The 23,639-nt window shown below is 53.0% G+C and overlaps 2 protein-coding genes across 4 annotated transcripts in view; one reads left to right on the top strand and one right to left on the bottom strand.

Annotated features, from left to right (window-relative positions):
- Positions 1-9,010, bottom strand: part of Serinc5 (serine incorporator 5) — a 69,032-nt gene extending 60,022 nt beyond the window's left edge. For 2 of the 3 annotated variants that reach the window (XM_004841599.4, XM_013071076.3), the window contains exon 1: positions 8,856-9,010. In XM_004841599.4, coding sequence (XP_004841656.2) covers positions 8,856-8,882 — 27 coding nt within the window. In that variant the 5' untranslated portion in view covers positions 8,883-9,010. The remainder of the gene's footprint in view (positions 1-8,855) is intronic. The other variant, XM_013071075.3, reaches the window with a different exon arrangement.
- A 139-nt stretch (positions 9,011-9,149) lies between these two features.
- Spz1 (spermatogenic leucine zipper 1) lies at positions 9,150-23,019 on the top strand. The gene is given in 1 exon segment (XM_013071181.3): positions 9,150-23,019. A coding segment is annotated over 1 exon segment (1,116 nt). The 5' UTR covers positions 9,150-21,570; the 3' UTR covers positions 22,687-23,019.
- Positions 23,020-23,639: the final 620 nt, after the last annotated feature.

Below are 23,639 nucleotides of genomic sequence, written 5' to 3'. Positions count from 1 at the left end.
GGCCGGGCGCGGTAGTGGCCCGGTGGCAGGCATGCCAGGAGCTCTGAGCGGTCTCCGTCACTGACCTGAGCCACCCTAGAGCAGCGGAGAGGGAGGAAGCTGAAGGGCTTGGCTCAGCCTCAGGCTGTGCTCTGCAGGAGGAGGAGGACTCGGGGCCGGGACAGGATTCCAGGGCCCTGCTGCCAAGGAGCCCTGCAGACCCATCTGGGCACGGCTCCGGGAGGGCCTCGGACGAGAGAAAGGCCACTGCCGGCCAAAGGTTCTCGAGAAGGGCCCTGCATGTAAAGAAGGAGGGACACTGCGGGGCAGCAGCATCATGTGTGCAACTTACTTTCTAAACAAGTTTCTTTTTTTATTGGTTTTTGGAGACAGTGTCTCACTACATAGTTCAGGCTGGCCTTAAACTCAGTGACTATCCTGCCTCAGCCTCCAGTGCACCACCACACCCAGCTTAAACAAGTGTCCGGGTTCAAGCTTTCACGGGAAGGTGCCTCGCCGCCTCCCCAGGCGCACTGGCTTCACCTGGGGTCTCCCGGAAGCCGTGCTCTCAGGGAAGCTGTGCAGCCTTCAGCACCTCCCGCTCTGCTCATACTGGAGGTTTGTGAGCCTGCAGAACGTGGGCCACCATGAGGAGAACATGCGAGGCACCTGCTGACTCTCCAGATCCTGCGTTGGGAGCCTGGACTAACAGCTGGACACGGTGGTGCCGGCTGTAACCTCCCCAGCTTGGGGGCTGAGGCAGGAGGGTGACAAGCCTAAAGCCAGCCTGGACAATTCGGCACCACCTCCAAAGAGAACAAAGGGCAGAGCAGGTGGCTCGGGGCCGGGCCTCCCTCCCCAGCACCTGATTAGACAGACAGACACACAGACCCCGGGCCAGACCTGCAGCTGCCTGCCCAGGCCCGGGAGCCACAGAGGGGACAGGTCCGGCTGTCAGCACTTCCTGGGGGCTCAGCAGACCCCAGGGCCGGCCCTGGGCTCCCTCCCCGGGCGTTGCTAAAAGCACTCCCTGAGCAGTGCTTGCCTGCCAGCTGTGGTGAGTCAGCCAGGAGGGTTTAAAGCATTTGGGCAGTGCTCGGAGCTGCATGCAGGTCCTGCCCCGCCTCATGCAGGGCCCTTCTCTCAGGGACCCTGGACACCAAGGGGCAGGCCACGAGGTACACAGTGTCCTTCCTGAGGACCTAACGGCCATTCTTTGAAAAGTCATGGCTCACAGGGCCCCTCGAGGAGAGACCCCAGCTCTGGGCAGACACTGCTCACCATCTGCGCTGCAGACAGGGACCTCTCAGCAGCGGCTTCCTCCTCCTGGACACTGTTGGAGCCCAGCCCTGCCTGCTGCTCCCTCCCAGACGCTCAGTATTCATGAATAAAATCCGCTCCTCTTCTGGCTCTGAGCTTTTGACAATGGATGGTCCTGGGTAGAAGGCTTTGTTAAAGAACACAGGCGGCATGTAGGCGAAGGTGACCGCCGCTCAGCATTTTTCTTCAGCACCAGTGACACAGGCGCTTCCACACGGACCACAGTTGGTTACCTTCACCAGGCCAGAGCCAGGAAAAGCCGTTTCATAGCTCAAATAGCTTTCACATATTTTCCACATAGTTTCCTGTTTTTGCTTCACAGCTGACATGCAAATTTCTACACACTTTGCTAACCATTTTTCAGTTTCTGGCTTCAGATGTGAAGGAACCTGGACGGGGCCCTAGAAGGATGTGAACCTTGCTCACCCCCAGCAATGGCCCCAAGACCACAACAGGTGGCCTCGATACTGTTGCTCCTGCCACCAGGACAGCGCGAGGGTGCCAGTCCAGCATGGAGGTGTCCCCCAGGCCCGGCCGGGGAGCCCAGTGTGGGAAGGCTGGCTCTACCCCGGACAGCCAGCTCCCTTGTTTCCTGTGCTTTGGACCCCGCATCTGCACAGAGCCTGCGGAACATTCCCTGCCTCCCAGGCTGCCAGAGGATGCATCTACGGAGACAGATGGTACCTGGGTGCTGAAGGGAAGGTCAGTGTTACTATTACCCCTCCACAGTAAGCCCTGCCTCGCCTTGGAGGGGCTGCTGCCTCAGGTGCTATCTCATCTCAGGACAAATATCCAACACCCATGACTCAGAGGAGGAGAAGCTGAGTTTGGCTCACATTTTTAATCCATCCTCCATCAGCTCCAGGGGAGAAAGGCATGGCAGAGGGGTCTGGTGAGAAGGGGTGGTCAGGGTGTGGCCGCAGGGAAGCAAAGAGTGAAGGAAGGAGCCCAGGAACAGATACGGGTGCTTTCCAGCCACGCCCCAGTGACAGCCTCCTCTGACCAGGCCCCACCCCCAACAGCAAGCCAGACATCAGCCCCCATCACCCGTGCACCTTCTGAGAGCCCCGCCTCTGAGTGCATGAGACCCTCGATCTACACCATAGTATACCACCCCAGCCCCCAAGTCTCACGTCCATCCTTATGGGGGACAATGTAGTCATCTGTAAGAGGCACCAAAGTGCTAACAGTCCCAGCACTGCTGAAAAGCCCAAGCCCAACATCTCCTCTGAGACTCAAGACAAACGCTTAGCTGTAAGCCCCAGTAAAAATCAAACACTGCTGACACAGAGTGACAGAGGAAACATTCCCACTGCAGAGGGAGCGACAGGGGAAGAAACCAATGGGACCAAAGCAAGACCCAAACCCAGCAGGCCGAACACTAAGACCTGTTGTTCCGTGTCCAGCCCTGGGGCCAAGCTAGAACGAGATGTGAAGCAAAAGGCTTGGGCAGCCCTGCCTCTATGACCCTGCCTGCAGCAGCCCCCATGGCCCTCTCACAGCAAGTCCCTCAACCTGCAGCCTTCCTTGGCTGACATTCCATGTCCCTGGCTTTCCCAACATCCCGGAGTCTCCACTGCACTTTCAGCAACACTCTCACAGCTTCACACACTGCCCGGACTCAAGGACTTCTGAAATGTGAGCAGAAGCCCCCTCACCCCACAGCTCTTGCATTCTACATGCCTGTGAACCCAGCACCTTGAGGATGATGCCAAGATTTTCCACCTGACAGTAGCCAGGCCCCAGTACAGCATGGCTATAGAGGCCTCTGGGTGCCTGGATGGCTGAGTTTCAGGAAACTATTTCCTAGCTGGCCCTGAGTGAACTAGGTTTCCAGGGGCTCTCTTCTCAAAGCAAAGTCATTTACACCCTTGAACCAGTGAAGGTTAGGGTCTTGCTGACTTGTGCCCAGGAGACATCTTTCCTATTGTTCTCATGTAAAGTACTTGGCTTCTTTTTAAAGCTAATCATTTCAGCAATGAAGCTCTTCTGGGCCAGAATTTTGCAGGAGCTTCCTTTCAGGCTACCAGTAAAATTCTTCAAATGATTCAATTTGGATTTTTGCTCTTGCTTTTCACTGTAAACCTCACTAAAATCTGGCAGTAGTACCCATGCTACAGCCTGAACTCTGGGCTTTCCTTGATATTTCCCTGCCAGATTTATTAGTCCGCCACTCTTTTTTTGTGTGTGTGTGGTACCAGGGATCGAACTCAAGACTTTGCACTTGCAAGGCAGGTGCAGTGCCACTCAGCTAAATCCCCAGCCCTAGTCCCCCATTCTTAATCTCAGGCTCCCACAAAGTCTTAGGATAAAAGGAAAATGTAGAAAAATTTTCCACCAGAGCAGAGTTTTGAGTAAACTGTCAAAGGTGGGCCAGGGATTTAGCTCTGTGGTTCCAGTGCCTGCCTCGCAAGCGCAAGGTCCCGAGTTCGATCCCCGGTACCAAAAAAATAAAATAAAATAAAATAAATTGTCAAAGGAGTCCCTCTTCCCAAATGAAACTTTTTTGGCCTGGTGTCCACCGTCTGCATTTCTATCAGCACTCTGGTCTCCTGAACTTGGACCAGAATCTCCCATCAAACCCAGCTTACGGCCTTCTAGGGCTTCTCTACCCAGCACCACCAAGGCATCTCCAAACCTTTCCAAACTCCTCCTCCAAGCCAGTTCCAAGGGCTTCTAAACCACATGCCCAGGCAACAGTCATAGCAACAACCCCACTCTTCCAGTACTAAAATCTTAAGTCACTTTCTTGTCACTAGGATAAATACCCAACACCCACAACTTAAAGGAGGACAGCTTTATTTTGGCTCACAGTTTTAGTCCATGGTTGGCTGGCTCCAAGGCAGGAAGGCAAGGTAGGAGGGCCCGGGTGGAGGAGAGGTGCTCATGTCATGGCATCCAGGAAGCAGAGAGGAGGAGCTGGGAGGGAGGCAGACCCTTCCAGGTCATGGCCCTGTGACCCCTCTTATGACAAGCCCGGCCTCCTGACGAGCCAGCTAAGTACCCCCAAGGTCCTTCCAAAGGCCCTACCTATGAGCGCACGGGGCTCCTGGGTGACACCTAGATGCATGCCAAAGCAACTGCCTAGATGTTTTAATACACATCTCATTTCCCCTCTGACAGCGATACAGCCGGCTCCCCACACTTCCACTGCCAACTAGCTGGTACATTAGAGCAATGAAGCCCTGTGTTTCCCACTGTTCCCAGGGGCTACCACAATGCTCTGAACCCAGAGTGCGCAGGGCAAACGCTTCCTGTGAGCTCTGCTTCCATCAGTGTCCACTGGCCCGCAACTTATGCAGCATCTAAGTGAACGAAGAGTCCATTCAGGACAAGGAAGCAGCCTGGAGACCCCAGGGCTCCTCTTACTGAGCCATGCCTCATCTCTAGGAAGGATGATCACACCCACGACCTCTGGGGAATACTGAGGTAGCAGAGGCTGGTGACTCGCCAAGGCACACCAGCCTTCACCCTGATTTCCTGAGTCCAAGCCTCTGTCTCCATCTCCAGCTTCCCCTGACTGGTGGCTTGCTGTCTGGACTGTTTTCTGCTGCTATAACCACATGTCTGAGATGAGGTAATTTGTAAGAAAAAGAACACTTCTTTAGGTTCTGGGGGCCAGGGTGCCCGAGAGATCGGCTCCAGCATCCACCTGGTACCAGTGAGGGCTTTCCTGCTGCATCACAGCACGGCCAGCTACTCAGCCAGGGGGCCAAGTTTACTGTGGCCACTCAGCGATGACCCAGAGCCCAGAACCCCAGGTCAGCAGAGCCCTCCAGACCCTCTCCCTCCAAACACGATGCACGAGGGCCAGGCAGTTCAGTTTCCAGTACTGGAAACCTGGGGCACATTCAAACCACAGCGCTCACTGTCTTCACTTCGTTGTTGTTGTTCTTGTTGCTGTTGTTGTTTTGAGACAGGGTCTCACTATGGAGCCCAGGCTGACCTCAAACTCATGGCAATCCTCCTGCCTCAGCCTCCTGAGTTCTGGAATTACAGGTGTGTGCCACCACGCCCAACCATCTTCACTTCATTTCTAACTGGCATTCAAAGAAAAGGACAGGTTTTCCTGGCCAAATGCCCACCAGCCTCCACCTCACCACTAACGTCAGCTCTTCTCCATACAGAAGCCTTCGACACCCCATTCCCGGCTGCTGCCAAAGCCCAGCCGCCCCCAGACTCAGCTCCACTGGGAAGGGACCCGTCACTGAACGAGCAGCTCAACTGCACCTCCTGCTCCCCTCTCGCCGGCCACAGCCTTCAGTGTCCCCAGGGTGACCTTCCCAGGGTCACAACACAGTTCACCCCACTAAATCCTGCCCCGGCCTCTCACCCTAACCAGAATAAACCCAAACTGGACCACAGGAACTGCTGGGGGAGCACCTGTGCTGGAAGACGAAGGTGCCACGGCCCTGAGCTCCAACAGCCCTTCCAGCTGTTTTCTGAGGGATTCTTCGGGGCATTTTGGTTTTGGTTTTTGTGAGACAGGCGGTGGTACTACTGAGCCAAATCCCAGGCCAAGACCGGCTCTCACTATGTAGGTTAGGCCAATCTTAAAAGCACTATGTAGCCCAGGGTGGACTCAAACTTGCAACAATCCTCCTGCCTCAGCCTCCTGGCATAGGGATTACAGTCACGTGCCACTTCCTGGGGAATTGTTTTGTTTCTGATAAGGCCCTCAGAGAAACCCAAGAGGAACCAGATTAACACGTTCATGATGGGGCCATAATTCGTACTGGGTGGCTCTGATGTGAACCATTCCCACCGGCTTGAACCGTGGGTGGTGCATGCGCGACTGATCCATTGGGTGGCCTGGCACAGACCCACAGGTTGGCATAAGCCTCCCGAGGGGACACTCACGCATGCAGCAGTAGTGGTTCAAGCCAGCGGGAACCACCAAAGCTGCTGACCCAGCCAAAACCCCCCAGCCGACTGAGACCTGGACTTCATCCCACCCAGGCTGTGTCATTCCCAGTCTCGGCCCCACATGCTCCACCCCGGAGGACTCCTGTTGGCCCTCTTCGAACACGCGATGGATGAATTAGTGTGGCCTCCAACACAGCGCGCAGGGAGCGTGCTCGGGAGCGCGCTGCCGCCTATGAAGAGCCTCTCCAAGATGGACATGTGTCAGTTTACCCGGTAAAGCCCGGCTCCCTCCGTCCGGGCAGCGCATTGTGAGCACCCGTGCTCTGCTTACTTGCTGCCAGCCATCAAGTCTTTCGACTCTTCCACCTCTGGCTGTGTTCAGCGGCTCTGTGCCTCCAGGAGGGGACCCACCGCGCTCAGGGGCAGCCTGGCCGTCTGTCCAGCCCTGCCTGGGGACCTCCTCCAACCCGACGCGTTCAGACTCAATTCCGGGGCATCTTGTACCACCCTGTCATATTCCAGGGTCTGGGAATCGCACTTGTTGTTCACACGCTCATGAAATGCCCACCCCTGCGCAGGTCTCACACACGCACACACGCACACACACACACACACACGCACATGTACCACAGAGGGCAGAGATGCGTGTCTAGCTTCATGCTATGCATCCCCCTCCTGGCACACAGATGGTGCCCAAACAAACAACAGCAAAGCTAGCAGGCCTGGCTTCTGTGGATTTCTGCTGTGAGGATTTTTGCTTCTTTTGCAGTGCTGGGGATCGAGCCCAGGGTGGGGGCGGTCTGGCAAGCGCTGGACCTCGGAGCTCCACCCAAAGCGCTTCACACAGACTCAGCCACCCCTCCACACACAGCCACACTGGGCTGCAGCAGCTAGAGAAAAAGCAGAAGTTCACTTTCCTGTGATGAACAGCCAGAATTTGGTTCTTTCCAAAGTTTGGAGACAGGGGATTTTAGAAACAAATCATTAAACCCAGGCAAAATATCAACCATACCAGTGATTCTCTGACAAAACCCATTAGTACTGGTACTAACTTTCCAAGCCTGAAATGAGGCATTTGGTGTCCCTGAAAGAGACTCAAGGGCCCAGAGGGACAAACATCCCTATTTAAGTCATGAAATGCACTGCATCCAGCTGGAGAGACACTATCTCAAAGCAAGTAACAATAAAAGATGGGCAGGGGTGGTCTAGCTCAGAGCACTTACCTAGCAAGGAGGAAGCCCTGGCTTTTTAATCCCCAGCACTGTACACACAAAAGAAAAGAAAGACGGACTCCCAAGTCTCCGAAAACCTTTCCTGCTGTCTTGGTCTCAAAGCCCTGGGAAGGAGGTGAGGCTCCCTCATTCTCTCTCTCCTCACCTGGCTCAAGGAAAAACTCATTTTACCTCAAGCCCCAAGGCCTCAATCTTCTCCTCTCTGAAAAGGCCAGCCTGGACGCGTGAAAGCACAGTATCAGACCTGAGAACCCAGACAACTCCATGTGGGCACCCACAGAGCGCGAGTCACCTGCCCCTGTCATCCAGGCGTGACACAGGGCCCCACTCTGCTGGCCTGCCTGTCCTCGGGTTGAAACAGACAGGAGCAACCCGACTCATTCTGCAAATACACCCTTCAAACACCGCATGGAAGCACCGACGATAACCAACAAGTGTGAGGAAGGAGCCCAACACGCAGGCGGCTTGATCTACCTCATGCTGTCTACCACTGCTCCCTAATTCTCCCCCGCAGTGCTAACCGGCGGCAGTGCCCATCCCAAGTGGACAAGGGAGGCGCGATTGAAAATAACAGCGAATGTTTAAAAAGGCTTTAATCACAGTGAAAGACACGGTGCCATGAGTCCCCGCACAATCCTCCCCGGCTTTCCACACACCCATCCCATGGTCCTCGCCACTTTCGGCAGCAGCTCTGGAGTCTTCTTTCCTGAGTGCCTTTAGTTGCCCTGTCCTGGCTGCCTCGATGTCCTGAATAGATTCAAAATATTTACTTTTCATGGTCATTTTGGCCTTGAGGGAGAGCCAGAAGTGAAATGGTGACCCCCTCCAGTGAATAAGGTGGATCAGGACAGCGTCATGTTTTTATGAGCCTGCCTCTTCCTTGGGTGGCGCTGGGCAGCGACAGTCACCGTATTTTTGATCACACCGCGAAAGGCTCTCAGGAAGGAGGACTCCAGCCAGAGCTTCCTCAGAAAGTGGCCAGAACCACCAGATGAGCGTCTTGGAAGGCAAGGGGAGCATTTCGAGGGAGTCCACGGGACTTATCTAAACACGCACAGTCCCTTCTGACCCGCGTCCTACTCGGTTCGGACCCGGAGGATTTAATGTGCAGCCGTTCAGAGCAGGTTCGGGCCGCCCAGGCGCCTTGGGCCGGGAGGCTCAGCTCTGCCCACTGCCCTGCGGCCCGGCCCATTGGACCGAGCGCACCGGGACGGGCGGGTCGGAGCGGCTGCGCCTGAGCCCCACCCTGAGCCCCACCCGGCCGGGTCTGCAGGTCCCGTCTGGAGCCCTCGGGACGCGAGCCCGGCCTGGATCGGAGGAGCCCAGCACCCTGCCGGCCACACTGGCTCTGCCCGGGCAGAGGACGCCGCGTGGCTCCACCGGCGGAGGGGGCGGGCAGCGACGCTCCCTGCCCTCGCTTCCCGCGCCCTCCGCCCACAGGGCCCTGCGCCCGCTCACCTGGCCCGCGCAGCACTCGGCAGACATCGTGGCAGCCCCGGCCCTGCCGGCCCGGCCTCCTGCGCCCGAGCTCCGCCAGCGCCGCCGCCGCTTAGCCCAGCAGGACCCTGGGGCGGTGGGCAAAATAAGGCGCAGGCCCCGCCCCGCGCAGGCTCCGCCCCTGCCACACCTCCAGGCTCCGGCACGCCCTGGCCTGGACTCGCCCCGCCCATACCGCCGTCACGCCCGCAGAGGAGGCCCCACCCTCCCCGTAGGGCCCGCCCCTCGGTGCGCGCTCCCGACCGCTCCCGCACCGCCCTCGCTCCCAGGCCTGGGAGGCCGGGGAGCCTGGGCCCCCTCCGGACCGCGCCGGTCCTCCGCCCGTGGCGCGGCCCGGCTCCCCACGAGGAGGCGCCCGCCCAGGAGGGGCTGCCGACGCAGGGCGGGGGCGCCAGCGTTTCCTGCGGCCGGACGGGATGCGCCCCCCGTGGCCGTGCTTTGTAAGTGTACTTGTGTGAGCGTCTGCGGCCCGAAATGCGCGCGGGGCGCTGGCGCATGGGCGTCAGGACTCGCAGCGCTTGTTATGGCCCTTGCCCGCCTCCACCTCGGGCTCCCCTTCCCGTTGGCAAAGCTCCCTCTCCCTTTTCCTACTACCTATGTTCTCTTTTGCTCTTTGTGGTATTTATATTCTCGCGACACTTAAGCCCGTGTGTCGGATTTCGAATAAACACCGGCCTGACGCGGGCCTCACGGAGCAGACGCCAGCGAGGTCGGGGCTGGGATCCGGAATGCGCGGCCCCCAGGAGTCTGGGCTCGGCCGGCCCTCGGTGTGAGCTGCGGAACCCCAGCACCGAGGTCGGGGGCCCCTGGCTCCGTGTCAAAGGAAGCCGGGGTGAACCGGGTGGACGGCGCGGTGACCCAGCGGAAGGGAGAGCGCCAGGGCTTCACGGGGAGCTTTTGTTTGCAGCGGCGGTCGCCGCACTTCAGCCCCATCCGGCCTGGCGAAACCGGCCGGTGCAGGGCTGGAAGGCGGGCTGCCTGGGATCCCCCTCCTCTTTAGGGAAATGGGCCCGGGAAGGTGGCGAACCCCCAGCGAGACCCTGGACTGGGGGCAGAGCGAGGATCCAGGCTTTCTTGCCGAGTCCAGGGTGGGCGGATTCTGGGAGAAGCCCGGGACACCATGCTCCTGGAGGAAGCGTGCGTCTCCCCCTGGGCGCAGGGCCACGCGAGCAGCTCGGTGTAGGACACTTGGCCAGCGTGCCCAAGGCCTGGGTGCCATCCCCAGCGGCATTGAGAAACTGAGCCAAGGTGCGGGCTGTAGAAGGGGCTTCGTTTCAGCACTGTCTCGGATGGATCCCCTCACCCCTTCTCCAAGCCGGGAAAAACTGCAGGCCGACAACCCAAAGCGTGCGGAGAGCGCTGGGGCCTCAAAGCGCAAGGGCTGGTGGACCCCAAGATCCGGAATCGACAGTTGCAACTCAGCTGACGTGTTCGTGTCTCAGCCCAGCTCAGGCCCTGGTCAAGGCCCGGGCATAGGCACACCTGTGGCGCTGTCACCTGACAGGCCCCAAGGGCGCTTCTGAAGCAGAGCTAAGGGGCCTAAGCCTGCCCCACTGCAGAGTTAAGTTCGCAGGTTCTGGCTCCCGTCGCAGAAAAAGAACTTTCAGGATCCCTCGGTTAGGCAAAAAGGGATTTGTTGCACAGAAACTTAAAAGAGCGCCTGAGAGAAACAGTGTGTGAGCAGGGTGGGGTGGGGCACCGTATTTCTTGGGACCGGGAACATTTAGCCCAGGAGAAGGTGGCCGACCCCTAGAAGTGCTGGCCCATCTTACAGGTGTGAGCCCAGTCTGTTGGCTTTTTAAGGTGGACAATCTAAGCATTCTCACCCAGTTCCTTTTTAGGATCGGGCTCCTGCTCCCCTACTTTCTTTTTTTACTTACTAATCCTGAATATATAACTAAAGTATGAAAATAGTAATGTCAAATTAAAAACAGTAGAGATCTCAGTCTTTGATGAACGAATAATCAAGTATAAATGTTCATTGAAAACAGTCATTAGAGATGAACACTCATAAGGCGCGTTCCCCCCCCCCCGGAAAAGGGTTCTTCGGTTAAGAGGAGGGTGGATGAGGCGCAGTAACATTTCCTGCTTAGGGTTCAAGTGAATCCGGAGCTCTCACCAGGCAGCAATCAGACACCGACAATCTCCAGTTTATCAACACAGTGAGTAGAGCCACTGCAGCTGCCGAGAGGCCTGGCTCACTCTATGGACGTCCGAGTTCCAGAGGAATTTCGGGTGCGATGGGTCTGGAAGGAAAAGACCGAAGCTGACCAAGGAAATGCTGATGTGGACCACCAGGTTGACCTCCACGAGTCCTAGAAACCGAAGTCTTCTGACGAGTGCATTTTGCAGTAGGGTTTCCTTGTCTCCCCTCTATCACTCTTTATTCCTTCTGACTCCCCTCAGCCCCAGCCCCCGTCCTGGCTCCAGCTGCAACTCCTGGGCACCCACAAACTCTCGGGAGTAGAGGCCGCTGCACAGAAGGGGCAGGAGCTCTGCCCCAAGCTACCGTCCGCCTGTGGCTGGGTGTCCCTTTATTATTGGTACAAATAAACCTGAGGCAGTATCTGTCAATAAGAAAAAGGAGAAAATAAAAATAAAAACTCCATGTGAGTCGTTCCACCCTTTGTCGGTGTGGCTGGTTAACAAAGTAGCAGTGACGCCAGCCGACAGCACGAATCAGCAGCAGCTTTGTTTCATGCTAAATGCTCTGCAGACTTTTCTGAGAAGACGTGGTATTCCCCCCACGTAGGCGGCCGGGCAGGCAGGCTCCTCTGATGCAGATTTCTCAGGAACAAGTGGCAACACATCTATTTCAGTAGCTCTTGGCAGACCTTGTAAAATATTTTCCCACAAAAATTTTCTTAAATTAACTGAGCTCCTTTTAGGCAATATAATTACATATGTATATACTTCATATTATAAATAACTCACTTATAATTTTTTTTTTTCATCTTGAGTTTGAGACTTTTTGGTAGAGCTCAGTGTGTAGAAACGCCACTCATAGCTGGGTGTGGTGGCGAATGTCTGTGATCCAGCATGTGGGAGGCAAAAGCAGTAAGACCGAAATAGTAAGAAAAACTCTCCCAACTGAAAAAGATCAGGACCTGATGGATTTGCTGCTGAATTTTATCAGACCTTGAAAGAACTAACACCAATCTGCCTCAAAAGTTTCCATGAAATAGGGACAGAATGCTTCCACATTCAGTCTCTGAAACCAGCATTGCCCTGATACTAAAGCCTCATAAGAACGCAACAAATGAAAAAAAAAGAGAAAGTTTCGCATTATTAATTTGGTTGGCAAGTCTTCTGAGTATAGATAGTACAAAGGGAAATACACTTACAATAGTCCAGGGAGTACAAATTGCACATTAGTGAAGAAGGTAGAGCTGCTCAACAGGTTTTTCAGCCCTGCTCAACCCTTCTGGGAACAAATTAATTTCAGTTTTTAAAAATCCTCCTAGATGAGAGCCCTCAACTCATAATCCCTGGAAGGAAAATATATCCCCCATCTCTATTACATCAGGTTTTGAGTTAATCCTTCATGTTAAGAAAGCTCAGAAGAAAGTTTCTAGAGGCTTTACCTCTTTGAATGAAAAATACATAATAGTTTTGCAGTTGATTTTATTGATTGATTTGTTTTGTAATGTTGGTGTCTTGGTCACTTTCTCATTGCTGAGACCCTAACCGAAAGGAGGAGAGGTTTATTTAGCCTTAAGGTTGCAGGGTGTCAGTCCCTGGTGTTAGTCCCTGGTCAGTCCCTGGTTGGGTGGTCCAGGGCAGAAAATGATGGCAGAAGGGCCTGGTGGAGGACAGCAGTTCACCCCATGTCGGCCAGGAACCAGAGAGAAAAGAGAGAACCCAGGACAAGAATCACCCTCCCGGGTCACACCCCAGTGACCTTCAACCAGGCCCGCTTCCTGGCACAGTCATCTCCTGGGCTCACGGAGGGATGTGTGCGCTGATGATTACAGTGTCCTTCTCCCAGTCACCTTCCACGCTCAGGACTTTGAGGGCACTTGTATCTAATCCACTGGACCTGGGAGTGGAACCCATGGTTTCACACGCGCCGGGCAAATGCTCTACCACTGACAGAGCTTCATCCCCAGCCCTGAGCACATGCTTGAAAGTCTCCATTTTTTTCACTGGAATATAAATATTTGGGTGAATCAGGAGAATAATCATTACAGTCACTCTCCAACATTATTACAAAATTTTAAAACATTTCCAGTTCTCTTCTGTTCTCTGCATACCAGGGAAATGATTCTGGATTCTTTGGTTTCCAGTCAGTCCCCGAAAGGTCCCATGACCTGTTTCAAGGAGACACACTCAGATGTGCTGGAGGTTGGGCTGAGAGGCAGGGAGACCAAGGGAAGAGCAACCCCCTCTGGCTCACCCAGGGAGGACAGAAGATAGAAGACAGGAGGAAAAGAGACAAGGAAATCAGAATTTAAAATGGACTGCAACTCCCAGGACCCGGCTGAAGGCACCCACGGTCCGGATCAGCATTTTCTTGGTTAAATTCCGCTCCTTTCCTTCCACACTGGAAATCCTCGGGACGCTGACAGCCCATAAGTCGGCTCAATTGAGAAGCAAAGAGCGGGAGCCCCGTGCTAAGATAAAGGAACCGTTTGAGAGAATACGAAGGGTGATTAAGTTATCCATCCTTTAAAAAGAAAAATTGAAACTGGGCTCTTCCTGTAAGGCAGCCAGCACCTTCTGAGGTTCCACACCCTCCATGGAAGCAGAAATGTTTCCACTTCCGCCCCTCTCCCTCTCCCTCTCCCTCTCCCTCTCTGCCTCACTGTTTCTTCTTAATCACTGCCTAAGGGAATGCAATTAATAGGAGAAAATGAAAAAATGGAAACAAAGTCTCTGTAAATAGGGAAGGATGGAGGGGTTGAAGGGAGGACAGGGGAAGGGGAAAATATAAGAACCAAGCGGGCCAGGGATTTAGCTCGGTGGTTCCAGCGCCTGCCACGCAACAGCAAGGTCCCAAGTTAGATCCCCGGTACCAAAAAAAAAAAAAAACGAAGAGAGATTAACGGTGCAAATTTCCAATGATGAATGTCATTATATTGTATACCTTAACTGTACCAATAAAATTAATTTTAAAAAGGCACTGCCTAACAGCCCCTCCCATGCAGTCCTGCAGTCCTGTTCTATGGGTGGGGTGGGTCAGGTTCCTTATCTGGGCTTCCGGGACGCGGGGAACCCTGACCTGCGACAGTTCCAGTTAGCTTCCTCAGGGGAAGTGCCGGAGCTCGCCACTTCTCCAAATGAGAGCCGTTCCGTTGTGGGTCTTCCCGCTGTGTGTGCACGGGAGGAGCCAGGTCCTTCTGCTGTTCACCCGGGCTGAGGACAGGACGGGGTGTCGGCCATGTGCTCTTGGGGAGATCTGGAGGCGCCGCTTATCTCTAAAAGAACAAAGCATCTAGCTTTTAAAGTTCCCTTTTGCGGTACAGTTCCAAGCTCAATCCCCAGCAGCACAACAGAAACGCATGGATAGCTAAGCACAGCGCTGCGAGTGGTGTGGCATCCGGACTCAGGCACAGCTCCCTGGGCTGCGGTCTGGGCCCAGGGCCCGAGCGACACGCAGCTGCTCCGCTGCTGAGCGCACAGCCCTGGGCCCGGGTCCCTGCGGTGGGCTTGTGGTGGGAGGAGCTTGGAAGGCAGAGAACTCTTCTTGTCGCTCGGGCTCCTCCTCCAGGCTCGGATCCAGGGCTGCACATCCCTGACGCAGTGCATTGTGCACAGTGTGCAGAAGCAGACATGAGGATCCACATGGCATCTATTTTTAAAAAAATATTTCATGAATTGCCCAAACTCTATATCCTGCTGCCTCAGCCTCCTGAGTGACTTGGATTACAGGCATGCGCCATCATGCCCAGTGCCATGGTTGACTTTGCCTGAGGTCAGGTAACAAGAGGACCAGGTTTGGAGAATAAATGTCGGTGACTTCCGAGAAACCCCCAGACAAAGAGCGGGACTGTTTGTAAGAAATGTGGCTTCACTGACGCTTTTGGTCCTGGGCACGAGACCTCTGAGCTACATCCCCAGCCCTGTACTTTATTTTATAACAGGGTCTTCCAGCTGTTCCTTTCTAGGTAGCCTCCCAAAAGAGTTAGAAACATCATAACACAGTGATACATGCATGCCCACTGTGCATGCAGCACAATTTATAACAGCTACATCTTGGAAGCAGCCTGTATAGCCATCAACGGATGAATGGATACAGAAAATGTGGTGTTTACACAAAACGGAGTACTACTGAGCCATAAAGAAGGATAGAGTTGAGTCATCTTAGATAAATGAATGGGCCTCAAGACCATAATGTTAAGTGAGATGAATGAGAAACACAATTTTAAATATCGCATTGTTTTTCTTGTGTGAGAAACCCAAATGCCAAATAAGGAGCAAAATGGAGGATAAATAGTGGGAAGTAAAAACTTGTTCAAATGAGAAGCGGACAAAGGGAGGGGGAGGGGAAGGGAAAGAGATTTTTTCCCATTAAGTGTATTGGTCCATTTTAGTTATACAATACAGTTGCATTCATCACTGGGATCTTGTACCATTACATGAGCATCTTGGTTTTTATTTTTTCCCCTTCCCCTGCCCTCCCTTCACACCCTCCACCCTTCCTTATTTGTGAAGACTTTGTTTCCATTTTTTTCCTTTTCTCATATTTTTTCTTGGGAAAAGAAATTTTTATCTTTTTTTTTTTTTTCTGGTACTGGGCCTTGAACTCAGGACCTTGCACTTGCCAGGCAGGCATAGGGCCACTGAGCCACATCCCCAGCCATTAAAAAGAGAATGGAAGGGAAAAATGGAAACAAAGTTTTTATAAATGGGGAAGGGAAAAAGGGTTGAAGGGAGGAGAGAGGAATGGAGAAAAAAAGAATAATTAAGATATATCATGTACAGAAACACATTCCCTATGGTGAATGTGATCATTCTGTATGCCAAAAATGTTCTACTACTACTACTAATAAAAACGACAGGGTCTTAAGTTGCCCCCCTAAGGGCTGGAATTATAGCCATGTGTCACTGCTCAGCTCATGTGCTGCTTCTTACATTATTTTTTTCTTAAATTATTTTTAGTGATTGTTTTGGACGCCAGAGTCTTATTTTTCAGCATATAACTTGGACAGTGTTAAAAGGGCTGAGAGCAGCTGCTGCTGAGGAACAACTCTCCTGTCCCAGCTCCTCTCTGAAGTCCCCATAGGATGGCACAAGAAGAAAACTAGCCTGACTCCCATGCTAGCAGCAAGCAGTGTTCACCCACAGGTCTATTCAAAGAAAGACACTAGCTCTGTTTGCTCTCATTAAGATGCTATTTGATCAAATATTTTGGCTTAATCATTATTTACAAAAATCTGTGGTTTTGATCAATTTGTGTTACAATGATTATAACTTACAAGACATAGAGCTTTATGGTCACAGGCATGTAGACACACTTTTAAACTTTGAACACTGTATTTTCATTTCAGAAAATGATGAGTGATACTGAAAACAATAAGCCTTCAAGAGTCGATTAGGATGAACCCCTGGGGGGCAGTGTGGTGGAGGGACATCCACGGGGAATGAGGGTGGGGGATTCCCATTGTTACAGTCAGCTCAGCGGCAGAGCGCTGTAATCTCACTGGTTGGTGACAGTTTGACCCATGTTCCGCAACCTTGTGACTTTGCCCTATGAAACGCTCTCAGAGGGAGGACCTCAGTGGCAACCCACTCGGGACCCTCCTGTCTCTCGGGGGCTCTTCCTGTTTCCCAGTCCCCACTCCTAGCTGTGTGTGCCTCATTCCTTTGAGCACCTGTGCTCCCCGCCTGAGTGCGTCCTGTGTCTCTCTCAGCACCTCTTTTCCACTCATAACCTCCATTATTCTTTAGAATTCATGCTTCGATTTCTGGGGCCACGAACTCGACACAGCAGGTTGGGAGTTATCTCTGTCCTAAGTCACTGGCACGGTCAGCACCATGGTGCAGGGTCTGGTGAAGGAAATCCCACCTCATGGCGTGTGTGTGTGTGTGTGTGTGTGTGTGTGTGTGTCTTGTATCAAGGATGAAGCTCAAGACCTTGGCAGGCTAGGCACACTATTACTGAGCTACCTCCCCTAACCCTAAATTGCGGGGAGGGGTAGCGTCGTGGGGATTGAACCTATGTCCTTCTCATTTAGCTACCTTTTATTTATTTTTGTTTTGAGACAGGGTCTCACTAAGTCCTTAGTTGCACAGGCTGGGATTGAACTTGCAAACCTCCTGCCTCAGCCTCCCAGAATGCTGGGATGATAAGTATGCACCACCCCACCCCACCCAGTGAAACCTGAAATTTAAAACAAGAAGCGGAAGGCTGAAGTGAGCTCCGTGATCCAAACATCGTTCAAAATTTCTAAAAGACAGCGAATGCTCTTGCTCACAAAGAAAATGAAATTCAGGCTTTGAGTCAGGGTGTGGGGCAGCTGCCATAGCTGCCCGATGACTGGAATGAGAACTTAAAAAACAGCCATGGGTGTCACAAAAGAAACCTTTGTCAACAACTGGAAAGAAGGATAAAAGGCCGTTTCTACTCCTAGCTGAGTGCCGAGCCAACAGCCCTACAGAGGCTGGGAGACCCACACACCAGCACTCACGTTCAGCCAAAGCTCTGCTGGGAAACAACACGGACCTTCGCCTCAGAGACCAGTGTCCTTAGCTTTTCACAGAAACTAGCGTTCTTCTCCCAAACTGCTCCGGAGGAGTGTGAGCAGGAAGAGAACCAGCAGAAGTAGCAGCTATGCAGCAGGCAGAATCCTAAGAGAGAGGGCAGAGGTACGGAAAAACCAAGATCAGACCCAGATTTCTCCTCAGGATCGGGGGGGCGGGGCTGCAATTGCACAACTGTAGGAGCAGCTCTGGCCCCTGAGACATGCAAGCTGACGCAGATCTGTCTGTGGCAGAAGCTTTTTCCACAACCCAGTGTATTTCAACAAACCCCAGGGCACCCTCGAGACAAACCCTCGGAGGGGCTGATTAAGCCCCCACCCTCTGGAACCTGAGAGCTCCCTGGGGATTGGTACCAGATGTCCTGCCCTGGTCTCAGTGGCATGGGGGCTACAGTGACGCTGTGCAGGTCTACACCGAGCTCTGGGTGATCATTTCAAACACTGAAAACAGCATCTATTTCTGCTCTGCACCTTGGGGAACTTAGTAGCTTCAGCTACAGACTACCAGGACAACTCTCCAACTGCTAACCTTTCTTCAACCATTCTACAAAAAGTAATTAAGTACTTTCCTGAGTTGTGGATTTTACAGACTTAGGAGAAACAAGACAAATTTCTTGCCTTGTAGAGCTTATATTCTGATAAGGCAAAGTAATAAAGAAAAGGACAGCAAATCTAATGCCAGGCGGGGACAAGGATTATAAAGGCATTCTGTGATAGGACCGGAAACTAGCACACTCTAATTTTTTCACTTGATCCTATGGGTATTCTGTGAGATAGGGACTAATGTTATTTCAATTTACAGATGAGGAAACTGAGTCATAGAGTGGACAAGGGATTTGCCCAAGGACCCATTGCTAGAAAAAAGCAAATTTAGGGGCTGGGGATTTAGCTCAGTGGCGCTGCACCTGCCTTGCAAGTGCAAGGTCCTGAGTTCGATCCCTGGTACAAAGAGAGAGAGAGAGAGCAAAGTTGGCACAGACCCCGTGAATTCCAAGGTGACCTCCTGATCCCCCAGAGCTCTGCCTGTTCGGGCAACACCTCGGCCACAGGGCCATGAGGGGGGATGGGGGACCCAGGAGGGGCAGGGGCTAAAGGGCATGGAGAAGGTGGCCAGGACCGGATAGAGGCAGTGTGGGGACACGGAAGACACACTGGAGAGAGGCTGGGAGGAGGAAAGGCTGGGACTTGCTGCTCGATTGGCTCTAAGCGGGGAAGGACAGGAGAGAGGACAGAACAGGTCACGGACTCTGGCTCATGAAATTCCACGGTGCCATTCATGGAGGCAGAAACCAGGTGGGGGCTTGGGAATGCTTCCGAGCATCTGAGATACTGAGCAAGCAGTGGGGATGGGGGTCAGGGTTTCAACCGGACTTTTCCTGGTCATTTTGACTTTGGGGAAGAGCCAGGAGTCCCTCGGTGCCAGACTGGTGGAGAAGGTGGACGAGGACACAGCGCCATGTTTTCATTTGACAGAAATTGCTTTGAATGTTTGATCAATGAGGGCTGATCCCTGCAATTAATCCCTCAAAACAGCCCCACCCTGAACACATTTATCCCATCCTTCTTGGTGATGTGTCCTCCACTGTAATGAGCTTTTTTTCCCTTTAACTTAAACTCTGCACAGGCTCCTTTGCCCAGGTCCTGTGAAACAATCCTGTCCTGTCTGTGTGGGGAACCTGCTCTCCCCCACGGACCTCCTGCCAGAGCATCCTTCGGGCCTCTTGCTCCCAGAACCAGGCTCTCCTGCAAACTGCACCAGGCGGGAGAGTGGGACTCAGGTCCAGCTCCCCTCAGCAAGGGCAGGTCTCTCCCCTTCCCCTTCCAGACCCGAGGAAAATGAGACTGCCAGGGGTGGTGATGGACACCTGTGATCCCAGCTACTGGGAAAGCTGAGGCAGGAGGATCCAAGTGCAAGGCCAGGGAGGGCCACTTAGGGAAACCTCGTCTCCAAATAAAAAACAGAAATAGCTGGGGATGCAGCTCAGTGGTAGAGCGCCCTTAGATGAGAGAGAGAGAGAGAAAGAGAGTTAGAGTTAACATCTCTAAGATTCCAGTCATTCTAGAGTTCAAACACACACACACACACACACACACACACACACACACACGAATGCACTCGGGCACACGCACCACCTGAGTTTAAAAAGCCTACATCGCCACCTAGCGGCCAAAGAGAAGAGGCTTGCTGAGGAAAAGTTTCTGGAAGTGTCCGGCGGCACCTGTACCCCACCTCAGTCTCGAATGAAGCGGACCGCAGAGGCCCCCGGCCCTGGCGCCACGCGCGAGGACAGGGTCTGCAGCCCGCCGGTTAAAGGAAAAAATTCTCTTCCTTCCTTGACTAAACTACCTTCAAACCACTTTCCTTACAAGTCAAGACGAGGAGAGTCAGATTTATGTCCAACACTATAGAAAAACTGCAAGCACAAGAAAATCAGATGGAGAACACATTGCCCTTCAAATAATAACATCTACACTCCATGAGGCAAAAAGAAAATACCAATTGTAGACCTTTCTTTTCTTTTTTGCAATGCTAGCGATGGAACCCGGGGCCTCATACTTGTCAGGCAAGAGACATTATCTGACCACAAATCAGGGAAAAGTGCCCCTAATCCTGGAGATTAAACACTGTCTCCAAAGTCACTGGAGTCAAAGGGGAGGCCACCAAACCGACCCTCTGGAACTGATCGAGGACAGGCGGGTTGGCCAGCGGCATCCTGAGTGGGTTAGGAGAGGTGCCCCTTCCTCAGGCCAGAACCACAGCTGCCGTCCTGGGTCACAGCAGCCCTGGCCCTGAGTCCCGGAGCAGCCTGAGGCTCAGGAAAACTGAGGGCCATGGGAGTTGGTCGCTGTGGAAGAGAAAACACACAAATGTCTCCTCACTAGGGAAAAGGGAACAGTAGGAGTTTTTCCTTAAGTATGGAAGCAAAAATCTACTTAGCAGAATTGTTGGTAGCAAAGTTTTGAAGGCCAAGGAAAAGCCCCCTGCACGTAGCACAAACTGGCTTTGAACTTCCTGTTCCCCAGGTCCTGATCCTAAGGGCAAGAGACAAGAACGCACTGGGTTCCAAGTTACTCCAGGACTCTGTGCCGCCTGCAAAGCACTCAGCTGTGTCAGGTGCTTTAGAGAAATGGCTATGTTGAGCAGCCACTGTGAAGGTGGTGATTCAAGTTTTATCCCGGCAGATGTGAATGATTCATGAATAAGCTCCTTAAGCTTGTCTTAAGGTTGCCATATTCAAAACCAAGAAAAATCCCAATTCGTACATTGTATAGGTCGTTTCTTTTTTCCCTTTTGAGTTTTGTGTTTTGAGGTTTGGTTTTGTTTGGTTTGAGACAGGGTATTGCTCAGTTGCTCAGGCTGACCTCAAAGCCAAGATGCTCCTGCCTCGGCCTCCTGAGTAGCTGGGGTTACAGGCGCACTCCACTGCCCCCAGCTTGTCACTGAGCCATTAAAGATCCATTCTGACAGTCTCTCCTCACATCAGTAGAGCACTTTTGGAGGGATCTCTGACATTACTCTCCTAAAATCACAAAAAGATGTAGCCCTTTTGGGGTTCCGTTTTGAACCCTAGCTTCCTTCCCAGCAGCATCTCCCTAGAGTGGGAGTGGGTTCCAGTGAAGAATGGGGTGCAGGGTTCAAGGCAGATGTTGACACAGGTGTCACCAGGCATTGTTTAAGAGGCTCCCATTGTGAGGCAAGGAGCCTGAAGTGGGGACAGGCCACAAAGCCCAGTGAGAGAATAAAGCCCTGGTTGCTAGGGTCAGGGATAAGTACTGGAGCCTCGGAAAAGGGAGATGCAGCCCTAGCTCCCGGTACCCCTTCCCACGTGCCCCCAGGCCACCAGCGATGTCACCCTCCACCTGAACGCTCCCCCTGCTTCAGGCCTGATCCCTACTGCCTGCCCCCTCGGCTCCAGCTTCTCCAGCCCCATGCCCAAGGACCTCCCCTGTCCTTCCAGGGCTCCCCAAGGGCCATGGCCAGCTCCAACAGCCCGGGGGAGACAGCCCCTCTCCCACACCCCTGACGCAGCTCCTGACCCCACCACAAGGCTCTGGGGCCTAGGCTCACCATTGCCATGCTGGAAATCAGCTCCCCTTCCCCCTCCTGCTGGGGCTCCCTCCCCTCCCTGAACATCACCCGCCACATCCCAGGGCCACTGACCACACAGAAGCTTCAAGACCTCCTCAGGGGCCTCAGAGATGTTCTTCAAAGCGTGGCAGCCCTCAGGGGAGTCGAAGAAGCAAAAGAATCTTCTGAGGAAACCAAGATTTCTAAAGATGGGCCAGAACATCAAGAAAAAGCCGGAGGACTGGATAAGGCTGATAGAGTGGTGTCGGAAAACCTGCTGATTTGTTTAGACCTAGGGGAGAAATAGGGGCTCGTATTGGAAAACCAGAACCCTAAGAATGCTGGACACCTTTCTGCAAGGGATTGGGAGAAGCATCCGGAAGGCAAAAGAGCCCTTACCAGAGCTCAGCTGAGTAAGGAAGGAGGAGAAGGGTCCCTTGGGGTCCAAGAAGAAAATGCTAAACTCCAGGACAACATGGAGCAGCTCCTGCAGGAAGCAGAGCACTGGAGCCAGCAGCATATGGAGCTCAGCGAACTCATCCGATCCTACCAGCAGTCTCACAGGGTCAGGTGGGCAGCTCTGGACAGCCAGGCCCAGCTCCAAAGCCAAGCACACAGCCACGTGTCTGCCCAGCAGACGCTGGAGGAGGCGGTGAGAAGGCTGAACCACGACACCCACGCCCTACACCTGGTCACGGCCCTGCTGGAGAACCAGTGTCAGATCCTACAGCACAGAGTGCAGACCCTCAAGGAGTCCTACCGGGCCTGGCAGGGGACGTCCCCTGAGAAGCCACTGCAAAGAAACCACCCACAGGCCAAGAGAACCCAGGCACCACCAGAAGCAGAGCGCATAGAAAGCAGTGGGCAGAGCTTGCCTTGCCTGCCAGGAGCCTTTCAGAAGAAAGAGCAGGTCTGCAGGAGCTCAGACTCTTGTCTGAACAAGAAAACTCACAACCAGTTCAACACTCGAATTGCAAGAGCTCTCATGGGAAGAAAGAGGCCAGCCAGCGGCTTCAGGTAGGAAACCCCAAAAGCAGACGAAGAGAGGAACCTTCCAAAACAACATCTCACCCTCCAGCTTCAGCAAGTCAATCATCAGACCTGGGATAGGTCTTCTGGCTGAACATGAAAGAGCTGTGTATTCAGAAGACGCGCCCTTTCATCAGTCATTATCTCAGTGGCACTGTTAGGCTGATCCCTGGCGAACAGGGGAGGCATCGGGGTTACAGCTCCTCCTCACCTGTACAACTGACGTGGCGTTTGTGGGTGTTAGATAGAGGTCCTGTGGCACATTAATGGAGAGAGAGATGTCGCTGGTTCAATTAAGATCTAAATAAAAAACAATAAAAAGTAACAGGTTTTTTTTCTTTATTTCATTATTATCTAAGGGAAGGGAGGTTATAGGTCAATAGTCCGTGATGCTGTAGCTGTAATCTTTGAAAGTTTGCTTTGTAAATTTATTTTGTCTTACTATACACTGATGTATGGGATTTGGTAGGATGTCCCTCAACTCCTCAGCTACTGGGCCATGGGCACAGTGGGTAGCAGTCTAGCTGAGGTATTTGGGGAAGGAGCCCTCAATGTTTTGGGGAGAATACAAGTGTTTGTAGCTTTTGGTTTTGTTTTGGGTTTTTTTGGAACTGGGATTGAACTCAGGACCTTCCACTTGCGAGGCAGGCGGTGGAATTACTGAGCTAAATCCCCAGCCCTAGCTTTTGATTTTTGCTGGAGAAGTTCCTCCAAGTGGGGACTGCAGAGTTACCCAGGAATAAAGCAATATTTTCCAGTAAAGGAGTGGGATTTCTGATTCTAGAAAAGATGGAGCAGACTCATTTTCCCTTAGTCTTCTCATTAATTAAAGTAAAAGCCCTGGACATTCTATGTGAAGCAAACATAAGGTGACTCTGGAAGTGGAGAGACAGAGGTAAAAGAGGACAGAGATCGCAGGACTTATGGGCAGCATGATGTCGAGTT

Source organism: Heterocephalus glaber, unplaced genomic scaffold (genome assembly GCF_053883595.1).
Source record: "Heterocephalus glaber isolate CG9 unplaced genomic scaffold, H.glaber_assembly_v1.0 deba00001465, whole genome shotgun sequence".
Classification (NCBI taxonomy): domain Eukaryota; kingdom Metazoa; phylum Chordata; class Mammalia; order Rodentia; family Bathyergidae; genus Heterocephalus; species Heterocephalus glaber.
This window is presented reverse-complemented; position numbering and strand designations above follow the sequence as displayed.